Raw genomic sequence first — 18,798 nt, forward strand, 5'->3', positions numbered from 1 at the left:
ACTCCCACAGAGGGTTGCAGCTCAGCTGTCACTCACAGTTACTTTGTAACTTTGTATTTGGATTTGTTGGATATTTGTATTTGGATGTTTTCTTTTTATCAGACCGTTCTCTGTAAACCACTCAAGATGGTTGTGTGTGAAAATACACACCATGACCAATCACTTAAATGACAGTTGTTCCCCATTTTTGATTAGATATTTGGGTAAATTAGTAGATTAACAAGTGTAATTACTGTACTGACCAGAGAGCATTGTGTCCAAACAGGACTGGATCCTTCATAATTTATGTGAACAAGCTCTTCAAGGATCAGACCCATGACTTTGCAGCATTTGCATATAGGCTGCAGATAAAAAGGCTTGATACCTCTTGGTCCTAGAACATGTATGTTGTCAGTGCTATGTTTTTACTGTCTGTGCTGTTGAGACAGGGCTTCCCACAGTAAATCCTGGTGGCCCCAAACTGCTGCAGATTTTCTTTACGCCAGCCCGCATGGGTTGCCTTAAGGAAGCTCTAATGGGCAAAGTGGTTGGTTACAAAGAACTGTGCCACTCTGTCCAAGACTGTGTTTACTTGGTGATAAAGGACAGAAAAGGGAAATCTTCTGTTATCGTGGTCAGGGTCTCAGAAGCAGATAGGGTGATTCTTAAACACTAGAAAACCACACAGTGTAAAGAATGGGTAAATATGATTATAAATACTGCTCCTTATGAATGAATGCTTTATCAGTTAAATAACAGGAATGGTACCACAACGCCAGTTTGAGAACCACAAAAAGGAAAGCATATGGGCTCTCCCACACGGGATTAATGTGGCTTTGTACTATCTGCACATTTGCCCACTGTGAGCCCACACGGGCATAGCTGCTGGGTCTAAACTGCAGTTTCATAAATTAGCCACGAGATGGCATCATTTCCTTTCAGTAATTCACACAGTCACACAGTAACTTCATCGTCTGCGCTCATGTTTGTGGAGTTTGTTCAGTGGGTTTTGTCCGTGTGCTGTGTAGATTACCGATCCCGCTGACACAATGAAACGTGGACCACAGATGTGTTGACTAACTGGGACCGTATGGCGCCTGATATTCGGGCACAAAAAGCCACTAAACTGCATAAAAAAAAATGATCTCGACATTTAACAAGCAACGGTAGCGTTTTAAAATTTCAGTCGGCAGTAACTTTCTTCATCAACATATGTAAATAATAAATCTAGCCATGTTTAAGCACATAAATCCAGTCTGATGCAGTAGGTGCAGTGTGTATTTATCGCTCCCGTGCTGCTGTCATAAGAACTCAGGTGGTCTGTTAAGTGGTGAAGTTTGTCTTCAGACTGAGAAAGTGCGGAACCTCTGGATCCAGCAGCGGGAGCGGTAGCTGCTCTGGGAAGTGTCCCAACTTTGGAGCACCGCCCTCAAACTCTGGACTCAGCTGCTGAGCTGCCTGTCAGACTGACTGACTTACTGACTGACCGGCCGAGGACGCACTTCACACAACAGTCCGCACCTCGATTGCCCGAAGACACTGAAAAGGAAGGAAGGGCGGGTTACACAGAGATATGAGGTGGGTGCTTTTCTGACATATATTGTCTTTGTTAATCTCGTGGCTCTGAGGCACCTGACAGGAGTTCTGACCCGTTCCTCGTTTGTTAAAGCATGTGTCTCAGAGGCTCAGACTTAAAATTTATGACACGATGTGTGGAGAAGCGAGCCGTGATCAAGCGAGGCGGCTAATTTGTCCCTCTGACAGATGTTTAAGAAGCACCGTTCCCGATGACTTCTGAACACGTGTTAAATCTCAGCTGTTATCGAGGACTCCTGATTGAACTCCCTGGGAGGAGTCAGACATCTGGACTTCCATCTACTCCCTGATAACAAAAAGGTTATTTCTACATTTTTGTTGTTGTTGCTGTGCTGATGCCATAAATCACCTTTGAGTGCCTGTGTGGCTGCCTTTTTCAGAACATGCCTTAAATCAAATCCATCAAGTACTGGACCGGCAGCCTTTTCTATACAAGTTCAAAGACAGTGAAGCTGGGTTAAGGCATATTAAAGCTGACTTTGTTTTTTGTTTAAATCCTTCTGCTGGCACAGGTTATTTCTTTCTCAGGCTGACTCCACCTGCTCAGCAGCTTCTGTAAATAGACTCTAAACAGCCCTCTGTGTGTCTTTTGGGCTGTTGTGACACAAACTGCATAATAAAGAAAGGTGCGGTGCTGCAGACAACTGAACAAAGCTCAGTGAGTGATGGAAACTGTTTAAGTTTTCGAGTGTGAGTGCGGCTGGACGTTAATACGAAGCTGCAGGTCGAATACACAGCTGGGCCCCTAAACAAAAGCTTCCCCATAAAGCAGGAAAAGACGCCACAAAAATCAGTCCGTTCGGCCTTCCTCTCTGCGTTTCAACATACTGCACTCATTCTGGTGTGACTCACGTCTTGTGAGAAGATGCATGATACATCGGCGTATCTTATGTTTTCTTACAGGAGGCCAGAAGAGTCAAAAACAGCCGTCCTTCCTATGAGCAATCATTTCCTATTTTCTTCAGCTCACTCTTCTCCGTCGAGTGACTCGGCCAGTGAACATGCTAACATCTAAAAAGTATTCAGCCGGTCCAGACACTGATGTGACGGACCATGTAATTTATCCCAAAAGAGATTAACAACCCCAACATTCGGCTGCGACCACATTACGCTCCCTGTGCTGGAATTTCCCTCTCAGTAAGCCCTTTTTTGAGTCCCTCCTGTGAGATGATATAAAATATATGGAAAAACGTAGTAAACATTGTATTGCTCAATAAGACAAATAGTCTTTCGCCAAATGCTTTATTATACAGCCTTGTGTGTTTGTCATAGAGCTCCGAGGATTATACTCTTTTTCTTTCAACACATGAACTCCCCCTAGAGCTGAGGGAATATACAAACGTCCAGAGATAATGAGGCTGTGGGTCAGATATGTATGAACAAATTCACCAGCATGTCTGACTTCACAGGCACATGATGAGAAACCGGTGCACCAACACAAACTAATTCAGACGACATTTGTGTACAAACAACCGCATTTTTAAACAGTCGCATGAGTGTTGCCAAAAATATCTTCGGGAGAGAAGAACTCGGCTCCGGTGGCTTAGAACTGCAAATTCCCGTGCCAGCCTTTCATTTTTAGATTGTAATTACCAGCTTTACTTGAGTTCGACTTAACGACAGTGTGCGCAGATAGAAACATTGCAGAAAGCTGCAGAGGCCCAAATGAAGGCCTAAATTATGATGAAGGATCCCGAAAATGATGTTAATCACCACGTCTTTTTGATATCCACTGTGACGATAACACAGTCTGCTGCCAGTCTGAGCTGCATTCAACACGTAATTAAGTGTTTCTTGTTGAAGACTCCTGACCTGGAAGGTCTCAGTGTTGTAATGATTGCTCCAGTCTCTCCAAGACCTCTTACTTTAACACTATGCGTCAATGGTTACAGCTTCTTGCATACAGGTAAACAGTGGCACCAAATGTGAGACGTTTGTTTCACGATATTTATGAATTAAAGTACTAAGAAATGTGAGGATGTCATGTTGTGAACAAAAACTATAAAAAACGTGTCTCACTCGGCCCCATAAACGGACACAGAGTGGAAGCTTGCGCTCATTATTGCCAGAGAGGCGTTGTAAACTTTCTCCTTCCTCTCTGCCATATGTTTCCTTCCTTGTTCCACAGCATAAAAAGCGGACACTTGTTTCCAAGCATCGGCTGCACAAAAGAGATAGGAACTCCCAGAGATAGGTGGGACATGTTGTTCCCTGTGGCCAAACCAAAGAAAGGTTTGCCGTGATGTAAGCAAAAAAAAAAAAAAGAGCACAGCATAATGCCTATGCTGTGCAGTCTGTCAAGTTCAAGTTCCCATTTATTTGGTAAAAGCATTGTCTGCCACTTCAGGTCAGATTGAAATAGCACAAATAGTATTTTTAACATTTCTTCATATGGAGCCACTGAAAAGGGCAGAAGGGATAGCTGTAGTATATTCACACCAGGGTGTCGTTAACCAGTCCCCTCTGGCATAAAAAGGATATAAAATATATCTCAGCCACGTTTTAAAGTCGCAGAGGTGGAGTTTTACAGAAGCAGCTCTCCTCTTGGCTTTGATCTGGGCAGGAAACCTGCAGGAAGAGTCTGGATATGAGGCGTCTCGGGGAGCTCACGCTCTCTGTTGCAGCGTTTCATCACCTGAACTCACCTCTATGTCGAGTGCAACGTAGCTGGACCCAGGGCGCAGTTATTGAGCTGAACTTTGTTCACTTTCGATGTTTTTGTTGAGGTAGTCTTGTTTACAGGCTTCTTGTTTACATATTCTAGTTTGGTTGATATCATTTTTCAGTTCGTGTGCAGTTTTTTTTCCTGCAACACGACACTCGTCTATTTTGAGCCTGGCTTCATGATTGTAGGCTCACAGAATTTGCTATTCCTGCCAGGTGGTAATACTGCTGTCTAAACCTTCACTGTGCTCCTGTGTGATGAGGCTGATCTTTAACCCTCATCATCAGACACATTGTCCTGGCTTACTTTCACTACTTTTATTGTGCGTACTTTAGTGATCATTTAAAAATGCTCTGATGTTACGTAAGTCTCTTTTTTATTTCTACAATATTTCTTTATCACAGTCACATATACTACACCGTAGCAATAAAACCAGTCAGAATATTCATTCCTGTGTCAGTGAGTAGCCGAGCAGGTGTAACTCTGTGCTCGGTTTGTCCAGATGAATCATTCTCCAGCGGAGCCATGTAGTGAACACACCTTGAGGGTCAGCCGCAGGCAGCAGCAGCCCCGGAGCCCCACAGGCCCGCTCCTGTTTGTGTACATAAACGGCTTTTCCCTCTGAGGCTGACTGACATTCACTGTGTTCTATCAGCGTTTCTACCTTGCTTGTGACAGATCTTCTTTTGTTTTGGCACCGGTGCCTGAACACGCAGTCAGATTTCAGAGAGCTGAGATAATACTCTGAAGCTCTGGGGCCTGGTGAAGGGCAGAGCCCACAGGCTGAAGTCCACATGAGTCCAATGTTTTCCGAGGCACGTTGCCTGCTTATCAGGCCTACAGAGGGTTCCTTCCTGGTTTTCTTCAGTCCAGCCTGTAATTACTGTTGTAGTGTACTGGCTTGCTACACTACAGTGTGTGCATTTTCCCAGCATTCCCAGTGTTTTCGTTGTGCTGTCAGCTTCCTATTGTATTCTGATAGCCTGAAGCTGTGCACTCTGCAGAAACAAATGGAGACACTGCTCCACTGATCAGACTCTCCTCTGCTCAGTTTTGTCTACATGTTTTAAATAAACCTGTCTTTTATAAGATACTCATAGCCACTCTTGCGTGGCTCCATTGAAAAGAGAAAAAACAATACATAAATCCTACTTACATTTTTTGCCTGTGCAGCCAAGCCTTGATATCACAGCTACCTTTATATTTCGTGTCTTAACCTCTCATACTCTTAACAGCAGTTCAAACTACATACTTCACAGTGATCACACGGTTGAATTACTTCCTTTCTTACCCTGTTTCAACATGAACATTACACAATCAAGAGGGAGGATTTAATGCAGGCCTGTTGTATCAGAAAGAATGCCGTAATGAAGTGCAATAAATGAATAAGAAATTTTGCATGTAGATGTTTTTTTCGTTTTTGCCGTCAGGGTGTAACAGGTACGTTCATGTCATTCCTTTCATTCCTCCTTTATCAGAGTAGAAACCAATAGCTTGCTATGTCTGTCATACACACGTCTGTGCTTTGTTTTTTAAACATGTGACGTACACTCAGCTGAATAGCCTATCTACTTTTCTCTCTGGGTTATGTGTCAGGATACACTTTTTCACATAAATAATGATAAAAACACACAGACAGCATTAGTTTTGCCTAAGTTGTTAATATAAGCAACAAACCGCACATATCTCCTCGCAGATAAATCTTTCGCTCTGGACAAAGGAATCCATCAGTGGTTTTCTCACAGTTGAGCCACAGTCAGGTAATGTGTCTAAACAGACAAGAAGCTTAAACCTGCACCCCGTTAAACTCTCTGATCAGGCTGTGATGTATGACGTGTGTGTGCACGGGTGTGTATTCTTTCCGCTTCGTCTGTCATTAGTTGTATTTTTACAGCCGCTCTGTGGGTTCGCTTCGTCTGCCCACAAGTGACTTTTCCATTCTGTCAGCCCGAGATGGTGAAGTCATAGGACTGGGTCAGAGACAATGAAGCTCGAGGGTTGAGCATCGACTTGGCTATGAAGACGGTGTGCGGCACCTTTTCATTAGTCTTGGCAGACTCACGCAACAGATGGTTACAATAATTGTGCCTGTTTTACTGCTTTATTTGGACTGAAAGGTGAAAACACAAGTGCAGTCAACATGTCTTTATTAGAGAGTGTAGAATAAAACAATGTTTGTGTGAAATTGTTTGTGACAGTTATGAAAATGGGAAATAAGCTTTTTTTTGTAGCTTTGCTCTTTTGTTTAGGCAGAAATATTTCAATTTAAACTCAGCTGTCAAAAGCAATGACACACTAAGGCTTTATTGAAGATATTTGAGCCCAAAACTCTCCAGAAAACACAGCCATTTGTCAATCACTGTCTCCTGCCATGCGTAAAAGATTAAAGCTCCGGCATCCGATGTCCAGGCATGTCGTAGTCATCACTTGTTACTTTGACAATCAGGGTGAATTCCCCAAAACTGAGTGGAGGTGGTCCTTTGAGCTAGCTGGAGTGCTAGCATTGTGCATGTAGCACTGGCGCTTATGGAGCAGTTCAGAGCCCTTCTAGCCACGTGGCAAAGGAATGCCAGCTCGCTGAGTGAGGCTGAATGTTTGCTGTGTAAAACCTCAGGGGTCCATAGCATCTACTGAAGGGACAAGAGTCTTTTTTTTTTGTTTTTAGGCTACAAAGGGGTAGAAAACAGGCAGTGGTTCACCTGAGTTTACAGCATTTCTGTGAGCAGATTCAGGTTCCTTTCTCTGCACAAATCTTTCTCTGTAATGTAAAACATCATGACATCAAAACAGGATGCAAACACAAAGCCAGACAGGATCTTGTGCAAATGAATATGCTAATTTTAGACCGGGGACAAATGTTGCTGTTGGGAACATCTCACCACATTCAAAACACAGTCAAACAAGGCTGTGACCTAAAACTAAATGAGCATTGCACAGTATATAGTGAGCTGTGGCTTTCATGGTACTGTCGTGGAACCACCTGAGGCCCTGGGTGTGACACAGTAAGAGTGGATTAATGTGGGGGGGTTGTTCAAGTCCTGCACAGCTAGTCTGACCTCTCCTTTGACCATGCCCATCCCGCTCCGTGGGACACTAAAATATCAAAGGCAGGCTTCTCCCAAAACTCACGGAAGCTGTGGTCTCCTCCCAAGTGAGCACACACACATGCTTAATGCAGAAAATATCCACAGCTTCCTTTGAAGTTGAGTCCTGGCACTGGCTTGCTGGCATGGTTTTCAAAATGCTTGATGGTTGATTGGAGGAAAGAGAGAACTACAGACGTTGTATTTCATTCTGTCAGTTCAGCTCCATTCTGACATTTTTTTGTGTCAGTAAAAGTGTTGTTCACACGCAGACACACACACAGTGATACACAGGACAAGGTGTACTATTAGGCATGTAGACCTAACAGCGTGTACCAGCCTATCTTAGCCTGACTTTGTGTTACACTTAGCTGCAAAGAACTCCCTTTTCACTGCTCGGATCATTGTCTGGCTTTCAGCTGGAATGAAAAATACCACAAGACAAATACTTTTCCTGTCCACTCTTCCATGGTCAGTGCTGCACACCAGGAATGAAAGGTGCTTAAGAGAAACAAACAGTCACTTACCGGAGTGCTGTAGTAGAAAAAAGCCATCCACACTGAATACAATACATTGAAAGAATAGAATTTCAGTATGTGTTTTATCATAAAAAGTAAACAGAGCTATTTCTAAATTGTGTATGGATAATATACATTCCCTAGCCAGTTCAACTCCTATGCTGGTCTTGAAGTAAATCTTAGTTTTATGGCTGTTGAAGATCAGTTTAGCTTGAAACATTGTAAGAAATGCGTTAATTCTTTTGTTTCATTTATTCTATTTTTGAATTTCAGAAGATGTAGTTTGTGGTGCTGTTAGACTGGATTGAATTAAACGCAAACCTATTTCTGTTGTTTGGCCTAGCTCTGAGTAAAATGGCATTATCCAAATAGTAGAAATGTGTGTTGGTAGAAGACATCACAAGCTCAGCAATGAAAACGAAGATGAATGAAAGGGCATCCTTCTGTTAATTTAGACTTAGACAGATTTTAATAAGTCACAAGGGAAATGAATTGATCATAGTAGGTTAATTATTGCAAAAAAATGAGCTGAATACCATACCATTCATGAAACTGAATAGTTAGTACTGAACTGTTATATTAAACTGCCTTTGTTTTCACTAGTTTTCACACGTGAGTATATTTGCCACCTATTAAATTTTCCATGTATCCTGAACAATTGTTTTTCACCTTTATTGGCTCTGTAATAAAAAATTGCCTACACTTTCCAAGACTCTGCATCAAAAATATACTTCCAAAAAACAGAACAGTATCTGATTTTGTTTTATTTGTTTGCGAAATCTCATGTAAAAACTTTCTCCGAAACTTGAAGCTGTTGATAAGTTTGGCTCTGCTTTAAACCAATAAGTGCTGTGTAGGACCACAAACAGCTCCATTTATAGGCTCCCTTGGTTAAGCCTCTATAAAGCTCAAGCAGTAAATGTGCTCAGCAGCTGCCTGACATTGACGGACTAGCTCCGTCTACTTTTGTGTATCTCGTAGCCTTGTCTCTACTTGAAATGTTATCTCCTTGATGTGGGTCTAAGCCTTCTGCTTTTCAAAATGCCTGGCGACTTCTGTGCACATGGAGCCCCAGTGAGGAGAGCAGCAGATAGACTGCAGTCGTGTTGTCGAGTGTTGCTACTTTAGCATTCTGATCTTATCTAGGAGCTTTTTAAATAGATTTTGATCCAATACCCAATTTTGTCATGCTAATGATTGAAAATGGGAAAAACATTATTTGCTGAAAGCCATGTGTGAATGAGCCATAAGATGACATCAGACTCTTATGTGTCTTGCCTCCTCAGATTGGGCATGACAGAGCGGGCCAAGTCGAGGGTGTAGCCACATCTGGCAGGGAGCGCTGAAGTAAGCAGGAGCCTCAGTACACCAGATCGTCTACTGCGGTGGGGAAGATGGGGGAGACGGAGGAGGAGAGGGACAATGTGGGAAAGCTGTTTGAAAACTTCATCCAGGCCTCGACCTGCAAAGGGACTCTTCAGGCCTTCAACGTCCTCTGCAGGCGCCTGGACCTGGACCCTGCAGACCACACCACTTTCTACAGCGGTCTGAAGGCGAAGCTCACCACCTGGAAGGCCAAAGCACTTTGGAGTAAGTTAGACAAGAGGATGTCCCATAAGGAGTACAAGAAAGGCCAAGCCTGCGCAGACACCAAGGTAAGTTAATTATGTCTTTGTAAAATGAAAAAAAAAAAAATGTTTTCCAGTCATAGAGATGGATTTTTTTGTTTGAGTTTGTTGGCTGTTTTTTGAAGTATATGACAAATATATTTCCTGGCTGAGTGGTTGGGGCACATACCACATGGGCAGAAAATGCCCTCAGCAGCTTAGCAGTCTACCATTTGACTCCCGGCCGGCGGGACCTTTGCTGCTTTTCATTCCTCAGCTCTTTCCCCTGATTTTCTGTCCGTTTTTCCACTGCAGCTATCCAATAAAGGCAAAAACGCTTAAAGACAAGATTTATTTTCCCAGCAGACGTTGTTATCTTTTCATGTGATGTTTTCAGACTGGTATGAAGTTCAGTCATTTGTTTGATGTTATGTTAGTTTGCGTGTCCTTTTCATAGAAGAAATGACACTCTGTCACTCAGTTATTTGCTTGAAAGGAACCAACGCTCACATCTGCAACGCGGTAGTTTTTCAAACTGATAAGAAAAAGACATCGCCGATGAAGTGCGATGGTTTTTTCTAACTCAGCCATGTCTCTTAATTTCCATTACTGAAAAGAAAAATATGCTGTATGCTTTGGAGAACAGCCAACACACCTTAAATGTGTACGGTCCATTAAAGCCTCACAGGAATCCTGAAAAATGTCGAAAAAATATCAGGTTCTCTTCATACATCATTAAAGTTCATGTTTTATGATTTAGGAAGTGTCTTTATGACTTCAGCTAATGTGCTTCCTTTTTTTATTTTTATTTTAAACCGCCGGCACTCTGACTGCCCTTTTACAGAACTCTGCAGAGAGCCATTGCTCAGGTCGTGCTATTGATAACACTGACAGTAACAATTACTCTGACGCTACAATGCACAGAAGAGGAAATGTTTTGCAGTGATTTCTGCAGTGATTTCTGCTGTTCAGAGGCGCTATGTGACAAAACTGAAACAAAACTTGAAGAAATACAACCATTGTGAATATAACGCACAATCTGATGTGTGACAAAGACCTCATGCGTGCACCAAGCACGTTTACAGGATTTAATCACAACCAAAGACACAAGAGACACAATGAAATTGCAACCACATAACGCAAAGCTTCAGTTTCATTCAGAGAATGAATCACAATATGAGTTTTGCAGTAGAGGCAATGCAATAATAATGGTTGTGTATACACCAATCAGCCACAACCTTATGGGCACTGTGCAGTGTTCTGCTGAGAAACATTTGACCTGGCATTCATGTGGGTTTTACTTAGACAGGTACCACCCACCTAGACCAGACCAGACACCCCCACCCCATAGCAATGACACTCCTTGATGGCAGCAGCCATCCCCAGCAGGATGCAGCCTGACACAGACACACACAAGACTTTAGGACCAACTAAAAAAAACATGGTGAACAGCACAAGGTGTTGACCTGGCCTCCAAATTCAGATCTGTGTGATGATCCATAGAGGCCCCTCCCCTCAACCCATAGGACCCAAAGACCCCCACTAACAATATTCTGTTACCAGACATCACAGGACACCCTCAGAAGACCCATGTCCATTCTCTGATGAGTCACAACTGATTTGGAGACACAAGGGAGACACAATATTAGGAGGGTGGTCATCATGTTATGCCTGATTGGTGTATATTTAAAGTGAACCCTTGGTGGCCTGGATTGAATCTCTGCTTGACGACAGACAACCACATTTGTCTACGAAGCTGAATGTTGTGGCTGGATGGTTGAGGAAAAGTAGCAAAAACCTGGAGGATTGCCATTGCGCCATCAGCTGTGCCCAGCCTGAGACCGTGTTTTTATTTCAAGGAGAAACAGACAGCATCACTCGGCAACTATTATTATCTGGCCCCAGTCATAACTGAGGTGTGCACTGCTCTTTATAGGTTCTTCCTTAAAGGTTGGAGCGAGGCCCAGCTCATTATTAAAATGTTTCAGTCCAGTTTCATAGGGCCTGTCTGATTTAAGCCAGCACCTCATTAGGTAATAAGAGGTGTGACTCTCCTGCACCGTTGAGCCAAAATGTTTAGGGTTTCCTTTAGGTTTACAGTTCTGACATTGCACAGAGTTCTTCTAAAGGAAAAATGGCTAACCAGCGAAATGAACAATGGTTGCTTTGCATGAATGAAACATTTGAGTTTATGTTTCTCTTCTAAAGCCTGAGATTTATTTCAGTATATATAATTGGTCACAGTGCAGGATAGCTGCTTTTACACGATTAATAGTATCGCCGTGCCCTGGAGGAAACCACAAGGTGATGACTTGTTTTTATCACAAGCTCTGTTGTAACAGTGACAGATGTGATATCACTCAGCGGCTCCTCTTCATATTTCTGCTGCAGCAGCAACCTTTTAAAGGATGTGATGTCATATATGTTTTATGGCCCGGCACAGCTGGCTGCACTAACACGTAAAAGTGTGTCTTCCTCATAAAGTTTTACTGTCTAAGGTAAAATTTATCTTTTTTAATTTGTCCATTTTGTCATATGGTCTTACATTTAATCAGATCTTCCACTGAGTTTTTAATCCTTGTAACCCCTCTTGGATTAGTATTAAACAAAATAATAAAATGTGCATTTGAGATATAAACCTTTGACTTTAAAGGGCTCCTTGGAGTATTAGCGTAATTTCTTCTTTCTTTGTACATTGATGCGTTTCTTGGGACGTCACTTTTGTCCTTGTTTTTAAATCAAGGTGCTTTCCACATCTCAATGTCTGTGATAGTTAAAGGCTTATTGGTTGCATTGTGTTGGGCCTTGACATGTGAGTTTGTTCGTAGGGCGTGTGATGAATGCCTGGGCGAGGTAGAGTTGGCATGAGATGAGGTCACAGGTGGGTAGTTGAAAGGAAGTGTGCGTCCTGACTCAGCAGATGCGGCGAGACCCTTCAGGAAAATCTGCTCAAATACATCCGTGAATGGAAAAGTACAAACAAACGGCACATGTCTGCTATTGGTCGATAGAGACATGAAAACAGTGACGGGGGTTTAGGAGAAAAAATGTGAACATCTGTATAAACTGAGTTGGTGCCGTGTGCATACTGTAAATGATCACATTTTCAACATCCTCCCATCACCGTCTCTAGCTGTGTGAATAGCCTAACCCCCCACCCACCCCAAAACAACAGGCAGGCTTGTCCAGGCAGTGCTTCACACCTGAGAATACCTCATCCTGGTAACCTCAGGCAATGATGAAACATTGTGTTCTTCTTCACACTCATGCCAAAGAAAACATCCTGAAGCACTCAGAGGAAAATGGAGTATGGAGAAAACAAAGCCGAACTATTTTTGTTATTTTGGTGCTGACGAAAAAGCCGTTTAGGGTTTGATGTAGGATTTCAGATCACTACTGAAACCACCTACACCTTGGTATTATTCTGTTGTTGGATGCACAGGAAGGCAGGAAGACAGTCCTTTTGATAAAACTCTGTCTGCTGTGTACCGGTAGTGCCATGTCTTTGTGATTTAGAGCTAATTTGGTGAGGACACAGCCCACCATGTTGAGCACAGCAGGAATGATTTTGAAAAGTGGCGTCATTCTCGATTAAACGTTAAATAAATCCACACGCAAACTCCTACACAATTCACCCCAGTGCCTCTAAATTAGTTTAAAGCAAAAGAAATGAGACAGAGTGAGCCAGCACACATGCGTCACTTCTTTCATCGTCTTTCAAGAGGATGATGTCATGTTTGAAGCACACATTCTCAGACAAATGCTGAAACCTCAGTGAACTGACTTCATGCATTTTTGCGTGAGCCTGGTGTGTGAATAACACCGTAGATATGCAAAGGTTGTGGTAATGGTTTAGGTTGGTTACACGAGAACGTCCCACTGGGCCTGCACCACTTCGGCCACGGGTAAACACTCTTCTTCATGTTTAATACTAAGAATCCTCTCACATGCCAGGTGGTCCAGAACGGTCATCCTACAAATGGCCCAGTTCTCAGAATCAGCGTCTATCATGCTCAAATGTTCCTAAGAGGGACGCTCAGCCTCTAAGTTGCCCGGGTGGTGCAGGAAAGTGCTGCAGTGTTTCCTGATCTATGTAAATGTTATAATGTTCCTGGGCAAGTTATAAACAAGTGGGAGCACATCTCAGTCTCTTCTGCAGGAGAAGTCTCAGCCTTCTGTTATTAATATGACAAAGATGTTATCATGCTGTAGCTCATCTCCATGTGTCTTATTGGTAATGAGGTCTGTTTGTCATTCTGTCTCATTTAGTGCCTCATCATTGGAGGAGGTCCCTGCGGCCTGCGGACCGCCATAGAGCTCGCCTTGATGGGTGCCAAAGTGGTGGTGATTGAGAAGAGAGACTCTTTTTCCAGGAACAACGTGCTCCATCTTTGGCCCTATACCATCCATGACCTGCGAGGCCTCGGGGCCAAAAAGTTCTACGGAAAGTTCTGCGCCGGGGCCATAGACCACATCAGTGAGTATTTGATTTTACCGTCTCGTATAATGTGATGCACAGAATTTGACTGAACTCTAAAATTATAAAGCCTATGATGTAATGGAGTGGAACAAATTTTTGCTGCATGACTATAAAATATCTGTCATTATGTGCCCATTTGCTACGTCTGGGGTTCTCTTTGCGAATTATCTATCAAGTCCAACTACAATATATTGGATACAATCAATCTAAATATGTTCTCAGGGTTGTATTAATATGTGCATGTGTTGTGTCTGATAGGCATCCAGCAGCTGCAGCTGATCCTCCTGAAGGTTGCACTGATAGTTGCAGTGGAGTTTCACATCAACGTGGAGTTTGTCAAGCTGTCGGAGCCTCCAGAGGATCAGGAAAATGAAGGTATTCATCCACACCATCACTTCAGATACACGCCCAAACAATAGATTAACACGGCCCTTGCGCCTTCACATTTCATCATTATCTGCAAGGTGTGGGGAGATGAGCACAGCTGGAAACCGTACAGCTGGGACTGTCAGCAGAATGAGGCTGAGAAGTTTAACACAGACATCACATTGTTCGACAGATGTATGGTTCCACGTAGCTTCCTGGAGGAGCCGCATTTACCCTCCTACTCTCTGACTTTCTATTTCAAGGCTGATCAGGCAGCACGGGATGTCTCATCCTGCAGTATTTGAAGCGCTGGCACTGATTTCATTTTCATCATATTTAGATGAGGTTAGCAGAGGCCAAGGGTTTTTCTACTCAAATGTACCATGCAGCACTAACCTACCATAATAATACCAGAGATTCAGTTTTGGTTTCCTTAGTTTTAATTGACATTTAGAGCTTTGCGTCGACTGACATTACATTAGAGCATGGACACTGCACTTCAGATGGCTACTTGACCTTCTTATCTCACATGGGCTTATATGTTCTGAGGAAGAAAATAACTAGCACACTGGAGTGGTGTCCCTTCAGCTCTAATATCAATACACCGATAACAACAAGAGCCTTGCCTAAAATTAGACGTAGCCTTAACCCTCCCGTTCTGCTGTGACAGACATAGCTGTATCCTTGACTCCACGGAAAGCATTTTCCACACAGTGCACAACAAGCTGCCTAACATTTGCTATGCTGCTCATATTGTTTCTACTAACATTAAACTTAAAATAATATTTTAGGTATCAATTTCACTGTGTTATTTGTCTAACAACCTGAACTGGCCAATGCAGCGTCTTTAACATTTTATTTTCCTCCGTCATGATTGCCGAACGAATAGCCATATTTGTCCTTACTTTATTGGCATCATAGCATGAGCAGGATTACAGCAACATAGCAACACTAAACAGCAACAGTGCCTAAGTGTATTTACTCATTCTCATCCTTCATTGTTTCTGGACTGACAAATTTAGAAGTGCAGAACATGGCAGATGGTCAAAGGAGAAATGTTGTGATAAAGAGGAAAAACACCAATCCTTATCATGTCACGTTCCACATGCTTTGAGCTGACTGTTCTGTGGAAGAGAAGACAACAAAGGGAATATAGCTAGGATTTATATTATGTGGGTTTCTCTGTGTCTTTCAGGAGTTGGGTGGAGGGCTGTAATCCGACCTGCTGATCACCCTGTGGCTAACTTTGAGTTTGACGTCGTGGTGGGGGCTGACGGACGCAGGAATACTCTGGAAGGTGAGAAGACGGCGAACAAAAGGGTTACACAGTATAGATGCCTGAAGGATTACAGTTCTTTTAGACCTGACAACAAAGTGTGTTATACAGGAAGGAGCTATGATCCAGATTTTTCTGGACCAAGGCTGTTATGAACTTTTCATTCAAAATTTGAAAGCTCAGGTTTTCAGTCCATTGATGCGTGTTTAAATACAGAGGCACTGTATGATGCATCCAGCAGTTTACTTCAGCTACACATTACTTCAGTGCCTGTCATAGATGAGACTGACACACACTCGACATACTCAAGGGTTTGTGGCTTTAATCAGATAGAACCCAGCATATCCACTGTTAAGTGTTCAGCAAACACTGAACTTTCCCTTTAAATAACTTGTCCTATATTGTCTCTGTTTTAAGAGCTATAAATGAAACTCAACTTCTGTAAACTTGTGCTAACAAATAACAGTTGACTCTCCCAATGGGAACGGCAAGAAACTGTCGAAACACTGTACATAAATAGAGCAGAGCTCAGATCCCAGCGCGGCAGCTGATGCACTCATTTTGGACCGGCTCCATCTCTCAAACTGTTTTGTTTCTCTTAAAAAATGCTGTCATCGAACAACCAATTCACATTAAATGCTTATTCCTAATAAGGGCAATGTGCGGCAGAACAAGACGTTTAGCTCATTCCCCAATTATGAAGACGCCCGAGGGAAATGATTTTCCCCTTTACTCAGCCTGCTTTTGTGCTACTTCTGTGGCCTAGCTATGGTAACGGGGTAAAAATGTTGATTGTTGCGGGGATGGAAACGGCCTTCTGTGATTTTTTTAACAGTGACACTTTCCTTTTCCTTGTCTCGTGAGACACTTTGAAGGAAGCCACCAGTTCACTTATTCCCCTTTTTTCTTTATGCGCTGCAGCTTTAGAATGAGTGACATTTTTAGTGAGTCCTTCATCATGAATAGACAGTTTGAAAATCTACCAGTACAATGTCGTTCCTTCATTTTAAAAGTTAACTTGTTTTTCCCCCTGTGTCCCTGACTTTGCCTATTCCAACTATTTTGAAACGGAACTTTTGAACTCGTTCAGACTTTAAAATATTTAATCAGAGACACTGAATGCACTACTCTAATTTGGACTTTTTTAAATACTTTATCTATGAATAAGCTGTTCATAATTCGAAACACTGTATGGTACAAGTGGATTTTTAACCACCAGAACTTTTGGTCCTGTTGATTGAATTCCTGTTACTTCTTTCTAATCTTTTCTTTGCATGGCTGGATAAAAGCTTACCTCATCTAACGTGCCTCTTATCCTAACTCATAACTACCTTGTAATCATTTTTAAGGTTGGATTTCCTGAGCTTTTAACAACCTATCCAACGGGACTGGTTTGCTTGGGAAGATCCATGTCTCCATTTCATTCTCTCTCCCTCTGTGTCTATATTGTGTTTTCTTACAGGTTTCAAAAGGAAGGAGTTCAGAGGTAAACTTGCAATTGCCATCACAGCCAACTTCATCAACAGGAACACCACTGCAGAGGCCAAAGTAGAAGAGATCAGCGGAGTGGCCTTCATCTTCAACCAGAAGTTCTTTCTTGACCTCAAAGAGGAGACAGGTGAGAAGGAATGACAATAGCTGTCCTCAATACAAAGGACTGACTTGGTTTGTTCAGCAGTAATTGACTGAAAAAAGCACTCAAAATGCAGTTAAATTAATAACATCTGTCTGCTTTTTTTTCGTGAATTCCTGCCACATTGAAAACATGTCATGTCTTGCAGGTATCGATCTGGAGAACATTGTTTACTACAGGGACAACACACATTACTTCGTCATGACTGCCAAGAAACAAAGCCTGCTGGACAAGGGAGTTGTCATTAACGTAAGCAGAATATGTTAATCCTGCAGATCCACTATGTCTTGCTGGCACAGTGTTCAGTTTGACTTTCCTTGTTTTCTAATAGCTAATTGACAGTGTAGTTTTCCATTTGATCGTAACAGGGATGCATATTGTGAATGAAATGCCTTTCCACAAATACTCATCACGCTGCCTATTTTTGCTAAGTCTTTCTAATACAGAATTGTTACTGTTAATTGTTGTGTGTTGGATGAAATTACAAACTACACTGATAAGCAGAGGTCTAGAATTGGGTTGGTATAGATTTATTTATTTATTACCAATATATTGGTATATATAACCAATCATATAGAATTGAACTGGTGTATTTTAAAAATGTTAATCTCTGCAATCTTTTCCTGACTGCTTCTGCTCTACAGGATTACATAGAGACCCAGATGTTGCTGAGCAGTGAAAATGTCAACCAGGAAGCTCTTCTGTGCTACGCCCGAGAAGCTGCTGACTTTGGCACCAACTACCAACTTCCCACACTGGATTTTGCCATGAACCACTGCGGGCAGCCAGATGTGGCAATGTTTGACTTCACAAGCATGTACGCCTCTGAGAACGCTGCTCTGGTCCGGGAGAGAAGTGGACGCCAGCTGCTGGTGGCGCTGGTCGGCGACAGTCTGCTGGAGGTGAGGAAGGGGAAGAGAGATCAAGCCAAGTCAGGTTTGCTCAGTTCTACCTGGGAAAAGAAGCAGCCGTTACACAGCCAGTCATGGCTGAGATGCTCAGTTTCTTTGGATGGGGAGTCTCTGACAGCAGAGACAGGGACTCTTTACTGGCAACTGTACAAGCCCAAGATTTAGGGAGACGTTAAAGGTGACTGCATGGACATGTACAAGCTGATCTGCACAGTTACACTGACAGGAGTTATTAGTAATGTTTCCAAAATATTTGAAGGCAAACACTCATCCTTCTGGTATGTGACATTACAGAGTAAATTATTACAACTGACAAATAACTAAAACATGCTCCAAATTCCTGGCAAGCCTGAAAAAAATAAGAAAGTGTAATTATTTTTCACAGCCACTACTTATCATTTCTTCTCCCCCTTGTATTTGTATTGTTCGTTCTTTCCTGACACACAGTTGAAATGTTTGCTCTGTGTTCATGTGCAGCCCTTCTGGCCAATGGGTACAGGTTGTGCCAGAGGCTTCCTGGCGGCCTTCGACACGGCCTGGATGGTAAAGAGCTGGGCTCAAGGTCGGACGGTTTTGGAAGTGCTGGCAGAGAGGTAAAAACACACACACACACACACATTGAGACTGAGATTGAGAAATATACAGGTGTGTGTTTGCATAATTACGTAATTCAGTGATGTCTGT

The 18,798-nt window shown here is 42.6% G+C and overlaps 1 protein-coding gene across 8 annotated transcripts in view; it reads left to right on the plus strand.

The window, feature by feature from the left end:
- Positions 1–1,160: 1,160 nt before the first annotated feature.
- Positions 1,161–18,798, plus strand: part of mical2a (microtubule associated monooxygenase, calponin and LIM domain containing 2a) — a 31,576-nt gene continuing 13,938 nt past the window's right edge. For 3 of the 8 annotated variants that reach the window (XM_047581096.1, XM_047581095.1, XM_047581091.1), the window contains exons 1-9: positions 1,161–1,557; positions 9,128–9,496; positions 13,718–13,925; positions 14,187–14,303; positions 15,490–15,591; positions 17,033–17,188; positions 17,352–17,452; positions 17,848–18,105; positions 18,592–18,707. In XM_047581096.1, the coding sequence (XP_047437052.1) occupies positions 9,236–9,496; positions 13,718–13,925; positions 14,187–14,303; positions 15,490–15,591; positions 17,033–17,188; positions 17,352–17,452; positions 17,848–18,105; positions 18,592–18,707 (1,319 nt within the window). In that variant the 5' untranslated portion in view covers positions 1,161–1,557; positions 9,128–9,235. Of the gene's footprint in view, positions 1,558–1,743; positions 1,876–9,127; positions 9,497–13,717; positions 13,926–14,186; positions 14,304–15,489; positions 15,592–17,032; positions 17,189–17,351; positions 17,453–17,847; positions 18,106–18,591; positions 18,708–18,798 lie in introns of all 8 variants that reach the window. The other 5 variants (XM_047581093.1, XM_047581097.1, XM_047581092.1 and 2 more) reach the window with 4 other exon arrangements.

This window comes from Mugil cephalus, chromosome 3, assembly GCF_022458985.1.
Source record: "Mugil cephalus isolate CIBA_MC_2020 chromosome 3, CIBA_Mcephalus_1.1, whole genome shotgun sequence".
NCBI classification, from domain to species: Eukaryota; Metazoa; Chordata; class Actinopteri; order Mugiliformes; family Mugilidae; genus Mugil; species Mugil cephalus.